The sequence below is a fragment of the Gossypium hirsutum genome, chromosome A01 (assembly GCF_007990345.1).
Source record: "Gossypium hirsutum isolate 1008001.06 chromosome A01, Gossypium_hirsutum_v2.1, whole genome shotgun sequence".
Taxonomy (NCBI): Eukaryota; Viridiplantae; Streptophyta; class Magnoliopsida; order Malvales; family Malvaceae; genus Gossypium; species Gossypium hirsutum.
In genome coordinates, this window is record NC_053424.1 from 33,242,372 (window position 1) to 33,253,520 (window position 11,149).

The 11,149-nt window shown below is 29.7% G+C and overlaps 1 protein-coding gene across 8 annotated transcripts; it reads right to left on the bottom strand.

The window, feature by feature from the left end:
* Positions 1–6,565: 6,565 nt before the first annotated feature.
* On the bottom strand, positions 6,566–10,232 carry LOC107916595 (putative formin-like protein 15b). 8 transcript variants are annotated; one of them, XM_041111413.1, is made up of 6 exons: positions 9,734–10,205; positions 8,817–8,984; positions 8,591–8,689; positions 8,413–8,454; positions 7,003–7,053; positions 6,566–6,835 (listed from the first exon to the last, which is right to left on the bottom strand). In XM_041111413.1, exons 3-6 carry the CDS (start codon positions 8,672–8,674, stop codon positions 6,635–6,637), a joined length of 378 nt encoding a protein of 125 aa, XP_040967347.1. In that variant the 5' UTR covers positions 8,675–8,689; positions 8,817–8,984; positions 9,734–10,205; the 3' UTR covers positions 6,566–6,634. The 8 variants fall into 8 exon arrangements, with proteins under 8 accessions (XP_040967347.1, XP_040967337.1, XP_040967330.1 ...); XM_041111403.1 differs by having other exon boundaries at positions 8,591–8,739; XM_041111396.1 differs by having other exon boundaries at positions 8,874–8,984; positions 9,734–10,160.
* Positions 10,233–11,149: the final 917 nt, after the last annotated feature.

Sequence of the window (11,149 nt, forward strand, 5' to 3'; positions counted from 1 at the left end):
ATTACCTTATAAATGTGCTTTAATTGAATACACGTTTTATATGCACTGGGTCCACCACTCATTTTGTTGTTGATTGGGTTTTAGGTGGCTCTCAGACTTGAACGGGCTGTCGTTGCAGGAGCTCTGTCAATCCGTTTATCTTTTCTTTTAACTTTACTACTAGTACTTTCAACTTTCCATGACATTATGATGGTTGAGAAGATTAAATAGATAGTTAATTGCTGTGATAATTATAATATGTTGAATGGTTTCATTTTGAATGCGTTTATAAATGTGGTTTTCCTAACATCGACAATGTAACTCTCGGGATTTAATCTGGACGTCTAGGCCGAGTTTAGGGTGTTACAATGCCAAAACTCAGAAACTATATATCCTCAAAGAGTTTAAATAATTTGATGGAAAGTCTGCAAGATCAATAATTTGCATTAGACACATTGAATATGTTCCCACTGATTGCAAAATAAGTTACTATAGAAATTAGCTATGTGCTTCCTATCATGGAAGAACTAAAGTTAGATTAATGACCTTCAGCTTTAACTCCAATATATGCTGTGATTTTTAGCATGTTTATTCTTTGGTACATCGTGTAAGATAAGATGATACATTAATAAAAAAAAATTGGAACTGAGGATAAAACCTTAAGAAAGCAACAAAAAGTGTGAAACCAAGGCTATTAAAACCTTCAAAATTGGTCTCAATATACAGCAGATTGGTTCTGAAGAGCGATTCATAGTTTGGAACTAAAATTGGTTCGTGGTTCGGCTCAGGGGCGATGGCTTGCTGTTTTGAACGGTTGAGGAGAGCGAGGAAGCAGCGGCTGAATCTAATCGGGAGGAGACAGCTTCGGGCTGGCTGTTTTGAATGGTTGAGGAGAGCAAAGAAGCAGCAGCTGAATTGATTCGGGAGGAGACAGCTTCAGACAGTACTTGGTCGACGGCTGCTGGGGCGGGTCAGAACCCAAACCCTGAAAATAATAAAATGTTTTATTTTGGTTCATAGTTAATATTAAGCAAATTATATTTTAATCCTTTAAAGTGGTATGCAATATTTATGACATGGTAAATTGTGCAATGTAACATTCAATGATTGATCCACATTTCAAAACATGTCATGTTAGATTTTCATTAAAAATTTTAATGGGAATAATTAAAATGAACAAATTATATAACATAAATATCTAAAAGGAATTTTTTTTATTATACAAGTTTCATAGTAATGGTGTTGACAACGTGATTTCATTATTTAATGGGCAGAGAAGATGGTTTCACGTTTAAGAATTGCGTACCCAGTAAGAAATTAATAGCAAAGAATAATCTTTTACCTAATACAACATACAAGTTATCTATTATTTTATTCCTTAATATTGTCTCAACTTTTCTTCTTAGATGCAACAATCCTTTGTATTAACCCACTTCTAATTTAGAGAAGCAATTAACACTAAAAAGAACAGCTGTTTCATGCTTATGTCAGGCATCAATGATTAATCTTGTTCTGTTATTTTAAATATAAAAATTGATCAAAGGTATAGATGCTTGTAATAGTGCTTAAAGTGTAGCAACTAAAGATCTATTATTCTAAGAGTATAGATGCCTATAATAAGTACAAATATAATCCTTTAAAAAATATAAAAAAAAGAAAAGAAATTTAAAATTATAATTTACATTTAGTCAGACACCAAATAAAAAGAGAATAGATTAGTAGCAATAAAAGGAGAAGTAGAAATGCAGACAAAAGGCAGGAGGGAACACATCTGAAACCTTATCTCCAACACCACCCCTTCTACCATTTGCCTAAAATACACTTCTTTTTGCTCCCACAATCATCATATCCTTTTAGAATCAAATGCTCCTATCTTACCGTATCATTTGTGGGTCCATCTTGTTTATTTCTCATCCTCAATCTCAATTTCTACCCCTAATTAATAATACTTTTGGACCAATAAATTCTTAAAGAAATGCTATTTTAAATTGATTTAATTTTGTCATCATGGGTCTCTTTGTATGTTATTAATTGATTTTAGGTTGAATGTCTGATATTGTATTACAGCTTAGGTTACATGCGTTAGCAAATATTCATTAATTTAACAAATCAGCTTGAGGTATGTAAGATATTATTTTTAAGGATATTTTGTCGTATAATGTATCTTTTAAAATTTAACAAATTTTTCTATTATAAAATGAAAATAAAATTCTAATAATAAATTCTATTAGATAAATACTTGACAAACTCAAAAAGAAGAGAGGAGGAGCAAGATGAAAATGATAGATTTTTGAGATATGTCGAGAGTGAAAATGAGTTATGGTATATACAGAAGTTTCACTAGTTAAAAATAGCAAAGTTAAGTGAATTGAATTAAAAATAGTTTGAAATGATTCAATGAATCTAAACTTAACTAAAAATAACTTTAATCGGTTAAGTCCCTCTTGGCTAATATATGTGTTACAAATTAAGAAATTCACTTTTCTTGAACATTAAAACATTTCCAAAAACAAACGGGTTCAAATATAATTCAACTAGCCTTTTGAGCCCAATACATGAATCTACACTCTTAACTTAATTCGTATTAATCCAATAAAGTATAATAACTTATAAACAAAGTTTGCAATTTTTTTTAAGAATGTATAATTTAATTGTTTTGAGATATTTTAAAATTTTCAACAATATTTTAATCTTGCATGTGACTCTCTAAATCTATGTAAGCTCATGATGAAATGCGTTCTTATTATACATTAGTTAAAATGTTAAACCTTGCTTAAGTATGATGATACTTATAAAAGTATGATGTTAGTTAATTATTGAATTGTTTGCTATCTTATATTCTAGTTAGGTCTTTTTGTGCATTGTTTGTTAAAAAAAAAAAGTCAATGTTTTTAGGTTATTAATTATATAATTAGAGGTTTGATTTTTAGTCATGAAAATAGAACATTTTTTTGTTAATCACTTAAACTTTTTAAAGAGTTTTTGTGGTGAATATATTAGTCACTACTAATAGTGGATATCCTAATTTCGACCAATCAAATAAAATTTTCATGTTATTTTAATAATGGTTATTTATTAAAATTTAAAAATTTTAAAAATTTTTACTTATTTTTTATTGTAATCTTGGTTTGTTTTGATAATTTATTGAACGGAGTTGATATATCTGTCATGAGATACTAAAATCATTAAAATAATTTATAATTCATTATTTGAAAAAAACTTAATTTATTATTTGGCCCCTGAATTATACTAGTTTTCTCTCTGTCATGAGATACTAAAATCATTAAAATAATTTATAATTCATTATTTGAAAAAAACTTAATTTATTATTTGGCCCCTGAATTATACTAATTTTCTCACTTTGACACCTAAACTTTTTTTGTCCTAATTTAGTACTAAAATATCATACTATTATAGCTTGTAATCCATTTCACTAAGTGACATTAAAAAAAATTAGTGGCCAATCAAATCACACCGCATGTCTTTCTTTTATAAAAATATATGATTTTTTATTAAATATATAAACATTTAAACATATAAATATATATAATCTTGAAAATCTAAAAATTATAAAAAAATAATTAAATATTTTTAACAAAAAATAACGAATCATCTGCGTAATTCTTGATCCTTTATCTTCTTCAGCATCAAAATTCATCTCATTTAATAAATTCTTCATCTTCATTTGGGTAATTTTTCAATATCAAATCCTTCTCTTTCATCCTAACACCAAAAGATAAAAACCCACTAATTCCATTAAATAATTAACTAGTTTTAATTCAAAAACTAAGAAAAATATATGGATTACACTTTGGAGAGAAAGGTTTTTGTTTGTAGAAGAGGGTATTATCCAGTTTTTCATATGTTTTGTTTTTGTCAAATTCTTTATAACATTTTCAATCCGGCCTAGACATTAGGCCCGAATCCGGAAGATTACATCAGCCATTAAAATGGCCTAGAAGTGATCGGGGTTTATAAAACAATTATTTTAAAATATTAGTTTATTTTGGTAGAAAACTTTCGTCTCTTTTCAAAGAAAGTTTACGGGCTTTTCAAAAATCGGTTTAGCTTAACTTTCTATACAATGGTGACTACTTTTTGAAACTTAATTAATTTCCAGTTTATTTAATACTTAAAAATTTATGATCTAGTAGTGGATAAATTTATACCTAATATTACTTTTAATAGAAGCTGTATTTCATGCACAAATAATTAAATTTCCTAATTTTAATAACCTAATCAAAATTAAAGGTCATGCATGCTGAATAGTCCCTAAAAAGTTAAGTCTCATGCCACAATTTAAATAAAACATTACAATTTCTAAATAACGGAAAGTTTCAAATAATAAATCCAAAATATCATAATAGACAAAACCGAGCCGAGTCTCTCCGAATGTTGTGTCCGTGTCCTAACCTAGTGGGTTATCTCTAAAGATAGAGAACAAAAGGGGAGTGAGTTATGAAGCTCAATGTGAGTTTAATCACAAGAAAACCAGTACAAACAGTAGACAAACATATAGAATATCAATTCATAGAATAAATCACAATTAATCAAGAATATATAATATGGATAAATCAAATCAATTCATCAACATAATATCTCAATGTTCAAAGCCATGAATATGTCTTATGAATGCAATGCAATTTCAATTAATCAAAATAGGTCCTACCAAACCCCACTACACCCCACAGTAGTTGTTCCCCAAAACTCCTCTATCTTCACACCACGGCGTGGATGAACCACTAACATTATAGATGTACTACTAGTATGTTGTGGATAAACCACTAATAATAAAAATGGTGGATGAACCACTGAAGTTTTTTGATGAAAATTTTTTTTAGATAAGTTGCCAGTAGGTTGTGGATGCACAACACATTTGCATATTAAACCTGCTAATACGGTGTGGATAAACCACTAAATAGTGTAGACAAGTTGCTAACACTTCCTCCGTACATATAGTCCCACCCTAAGCAATGCAATAAGACAAGATCAAACATATCAATATGATAGCATTTAATTACGCTTTCAACAGAACAATAAGGTAGAAATCAATATGCTTATATCATATCGATACAATAGCAATTTATATGCTTATAACAGTTCAACTCAGTAGCAAAAGTCATGCTTATTAAGTTTTCTATTTAACGGTGTCATAAAGCATACTATACGTACAATCACAAACAGTAAAGCAATAGTCATACATATTGTTCACAATTCATGCAATTATACTCATCATATTAATACATCAATCAATTCATGGGTTTTGACATAATTCATAGTATCGATGACTTAATTGGATAATATAATATACTAAAAAAAATTGGAATCAATTAGGGACTAAACTAAACATATCATAAAATTTTGGGAAAGATGTAAAATTTGTAAAGTAGGGGACAGATTGTAAAATCTAAAAAATAGGGGAAAATTGTAAAATCAAAGAAATAAGGACAAATGGCCATGTGATTGGACCATGTGGAGGGGGTACATGGTCATGTGGCAAGGCCATGTGACAGGCTGGCCGTGTGAGAATGGAAAAACCTAGGGTTTTAGGGGAACATGGTCGTGTGAGGAGCCGTGTGGTCCTATTTCGAGGCACAATTTTTCTCGATTCATTTGTAAAAGAACACACCTTTCACTGATATTCCGAGCGATGTCCCTCACGTCCAAATCTGGTCCGATGTGCTTGAAACGGGTCATTCAAATGATAATTTCATACAGTTAACATTTGATTTCCAAGATTTATCAAGATTTGTTGATTTTAACAAAAGATTTGTCAAGAATCGTTAAAAAATGTCTAATTGATTTGAAAGATTAAAATCGAGTAGAAATTCTACAAAATTTGGGGTCTAAATTTTAGAATTAGACATTATTGCACTTGATGGAATTATGGAGGCTATAAATGATAAATTCAACAATATGTAGAGGATTGATTTATTGGGGATTGATTTTATATCGAGAGAAAAAATAATTTTAGCAATGAAATGACCAATTTGATGAAAAGAAAAGGAAGAGAAAGAAAAGAAGAATTTAAAGGGAAAAGAGGGAGAATTCAAGTTGAATGAGAAAAGAAATCAAAATCCTAAGGTAATTAGGAAAACAGATTAAATATCTAGGTTTTCAAACTTTTATGGGCTATAGGGTGATTTAACCAAAATTTTGGTTCACTACAGCAAAATTGACTTTTAGCAGCGTTTTTTAGGCCTTTAGCGGCGCTTTTAAGTGCCATTAAAACTATTTGCAGCATTTTTCCAAGCGCCACTAAAAACGCCACTATTGCCAATGCCGCTAAAGTTTGCGGCGTTTATCTGAAAAAAGGCCGCTAAATGTCATGAAATTCAAAAAAAAAATTATAAAATATTATAAAAGTCATGAAAAGTATAAAAAATTTAAAATTCATTATCAAAATATTGAATGATATAAATATAAAAATTTTCTATTAAAATTTTAACTTTAAAACTAAACACAAAAATTAATGAATTTAAATTTAGAATTTAAAATAATAAATTAATAACACAATTAAAATCCAAAAGTTAGAACTCAAGTTATCTTAAATATTAAAATAAAAATAAAAATTTAGAATCAAAACTAAAATAAATAATAAAAACTAGATTAAATATAAAAATATCAATAAAATAAGACATTATAATGAAGTTACTTAAATGAAATAAGGAAATGCATTAGATTTGGCGACCTTTTCTCTCCACCCTTTCTGACGAGCTCTTATTTCCCACATTGCTGTTAATTTCATTTGAGCCGACAGTGCTTCTTCAGCTTTCTCCCTTACTTCTTCGCACGTCTCCATACCCGAATTGCATTTGTCCGCTTCCTTTTGATATTGTGATGCTAACTTCTTAGCCTCGAGTAAAAAAAAAACATTTATGTAAAAATTATAACAATTAAGCATTAGTGACATACAATTAACGATTAAAATAAAATAAAACATATATGTAACAAATAAATTGTTGGTCAGAAAAAGTTGTAAAAAATGAAAAACAAATAAAACATACAACATTAATGATATACCTCATTAGATGTAGAATTTACAGTATTTAAGCTCCTTTTAAATTCAGAAACCTGCAGGTGGTAAAAAAATGTAAGAACAGAGGATAAACAAGTGATTCAATAAAAGAAAAAGGAGAAACAAGAAGGAGATTAATTATTGAATAATATTGTAAATTTATCAAATCAGATTTACTATGGAGATACCGCCAAACCTGAGTTCGGAACTGAATCTTGAAACAAAACACTCTTAGTTTTGACTCTACTCGTGGCACTTTCATCATTTTTGAAAGATACATTATCTGCCAATTCTTTCCTCCTCTTTCTCATTTTTGAATTAGAAAGAACCCATACTACCACTAAGAACCAAGGCAGCTCTGACTGAAGCACAAAGCCCACTTTACCAGAACAGAGATATAAAATCAATAGCCTCTTGCAGTTTCAGCCACTGCTGCCTTTTTAAATTATAACAAGGGAGTACAGAACAGGAGATTGTTAAAGGGTAATTCTTCCTTGAAACATCCTTCTATTTTTCTTCTTCAAATGAACCACAAAGTCAAAAGGAGGACAAACCTATCACTCTACTAAATTTACAACCATATACACCCTTCCATAGCACACTTCTTTCCATAGGTAAATATATAGAGTAATCTAGTTTATATCTCTTAGAATAAGAATAAACCCATAAGTAAACAAAATGATTTTTTTTCAGATAAGCTCCCTATGCTTGAACTTTCAGTCAGAAAATCTTAACTGTATTTATGCTCATGAATAATCCACATCACTGAACAAATTTAGCTAACATTACTATCTTTATTGAGAAATTATCAGACATAAATTGTTCCAAAAATATAGTAGGGAAATATAGGACTAGGTATCAAAAGTACAATCTTCATCTTTTAACAAGCAGTATAAATTCCAACATCAGTACATGAAATTATAGTCTCCTTTCATTAGAAGAAGGAAGAGAGGAAAATAAAAAGAACTTGGCGGAAGAGGGGAGGGAGGACAAGTTTTCCATTGTGTTCCCCTCACTCCCTAAAAACCGAATAAAAAGAAAGCAGTAATTCAGTCATTCGAAGTGACCTAGCCAGAAAAATGTATTCCCTATCATACCAAAGTATCTCAGTTTTAAAAGAAATTTCTTAAACTGAATGGCATAAAGAGTTTTCTTATATTGGGAGATGGGGGGACTTGAATCCAGCTCTTTGAGTAGGGGGAAGCATGCACCAACTACTGAGCCAAATGCTCTGGAGGAAAGATATTAGAAGGTCAAATTTTAGAAGAACATGAAGACAAAGACAAATAATTTTTAGAAAAATAGTATATTTAGCATGTCAATGGAAATGAACCATCTATCAGTCCAGCTATGTAAAAACCCAAGTCTAACAATTTGAAAAATTGAGAAAATATGGTTAGAGAGAAAATGCAGACCTGTTCACACTTCTCTAGACTTTCCTTGTCACCAGTGTAGTTCTAAAAAATAAAAAGAGGGTAAATCACAATCAAAGAAGACAAACTTCTAATGGTAAATGTATACCATGTAAAAAGCAATTCTAAATAGCTTAAATACAATACTGAATATATTTATATGCTTATGCTAAAGCATCACCTTGAGAAGTTCCATTTCCTCTTTAGTTGGACAAAATTTTATGAGATTTTCCACTTGATCAACATCTAATACCGTATCATCCATTGCTAGCACTGCAGCCTGATAAATTCAAGAAGCTTGATAAATTCAATGCTACAGCATTTTCCCTCCTAAATCAAGTACAGTTGAGTAAGAATAATACAGAGAGAAGATGCTACAAAAAATAAAGATAAAGAAGTTAACATACAGGAACAAGCAAGATGTTAAGATATACTAGCAGGGTTTCTAGCAGGGTTTTATATACATTGAGAGGTTAACTCTGGTGGCCAGAATTTCATCATGTTTCTTTCTGCCACCCATCCATAGCTCCTTCTAATAAAGGCCATTGCTTTCATGTTTCCTTTCCATGCTTACACTGACATTCACAGATTTTCATTATCTGCTACTGTTATATATGATTGCGTTGTAGGGACATAGCCTTCAATATCTTGATAAACAAAATCATCCAGAACAAATCAAATATAAAGCTAAGACAAACAAAATTTTTCCACTCCAACAAAAAGCAATTCCAATTTTTTTTAACATCTCAGACTCATATGTTTGTACATACAAAATACCCAGAGCCGATGTAATTAAAAGAAATGGTTGCAATTACATTCTCTAAACAAGGGTGTAATCATTTGCATTATTTATGACAGGCAACCAAACGTAGAGACAGATATAAGACATGTCGATAAGGAGAAACACTTCCCATTCAAACAAACTACACTTCCACGTTCTAACATATAGGATAAGAGAGCAGAGAAAACAGTTTAAAAGCAATGCTGGTATATGTTTGGCCTAACTTACTGCTTCATAGTAAACATGTGACCAACACTTTATCTTTGGTGGATGTAACTAAAAACATAACTACATGTCTACATACTATATAAAGAGAACTCCATTCATTTATATCTTTGTATCTTATTGCAAGTAAATATGTTAATGCAGTTTTTCAAGCTACCTTACTCGAACTCAGGTGTGAATTTGGATATGGGTATTAACTTCTACATCTTATTTCATAAATTTAATTGTTTATCAAAATAACCGAGCTGTTGTAGCAAAAAATGTGGTAGCTAGAATATGATATTCAAGTAAAATACGATGGTGAATGTAGTTACTAACCTAAAAGTGAAGTCAGCCTTGTTCAGAGGAATCGACAACCTCGTTGAATTTACCAAATATATTCGGGCAGCAGAGGGGACACTAGACGGCTATGCAGCAGATGCACGGGGCGAAGGCGATGGAGGAGATGGGTTGCGATGCACGGGGCGAAGACGATGGAGGGAATGAGTTGCGATGCACGGGGAGAAGGCGACGGAGGAGATGGGATTTTTTGATCACGGGGCGAAGGATTTGGGGGAAAACTTAACGATTTGGAAAAATTGGGGATTTTAGATTTTAGGGAAGAAATATAGAGTTTCGTGAAAAACTTTGGGGAAATCAGGGCTAACAAAAAGAAAACGTTTAAGTTAGAATTTCGTGAAAAATTTGGTGAAATGGGTATTGCACTTTTCCGGCATTTTCTGAAAACGCCACCCTGTGCAAATTTGGGAAAGTAAAGGGAATTTGGGGCTCCAAAAAACGTATGCAGCCCAATAATTTTTTCTTTTTTTTCTCTTTTATTATTATTATTAGTAGTAGTATTATTATTATTTACTAAAATGGTTAAATTTTAATTTGGTCTCTCTAATATATTTAAATTTCAGATTTTTTTGCATATACTTTAATTTTTAATATCATTTAGTCTATATATTTTTATAATATTATTAATTAATCCAAATAGTTAATATTATTAACTTTTTGATTAAAACATTACATGATAATATGTAATTGGATAACATGAACTCAACCTATAACTTTATGCATAATATCAAGACTAATAGCAGAATTTAGCCAAACATATATAATTGCTATCATTTAAGTGATCATGACTAAAATTATAAATTTTAAAAAGTACAAAAGATAAAATTGATCGATTTGAAAAATATAGGGACTAAAACTAATCAAATTAAAATATAAGGACTAAATTTTAAGTTTAAATTTCACTTAAATAAATTAAGTGTAGAGGAATTAATTTGAATTGAATTATTTTTAATATATCAAAATATTTTTAGATTAAATCTTAAACCATTTAATATATATATATAAAGTTTATCTATTATCTCTTAAATAATTTAAACTACAATCATAAGTTTAATATATTCAAATTAATATTATCTCTTTTACAATTATATAAGAAATCGTTTAATATATAAATTAAAAAATACTAATTAATCTAAACCCTAAACTTCTTAACCCCTATCCCATAAACACTAAACCCTAAACCTTAACCATTAACCCCAAACCCTTACACCTTAAACTAGTTAACTCCTAAACCTTAAACCTTAAACCATATATCTTAAACCATAAACCTTAAACTATAATGATAATTAATTCAATATTTTAAATTCAATACTATCTCTTTTACGATTATATAAGAAAATATTTAATATATTGTATAACCATAAATTTTAATAATTATTGTTTTAGGGGTTATAG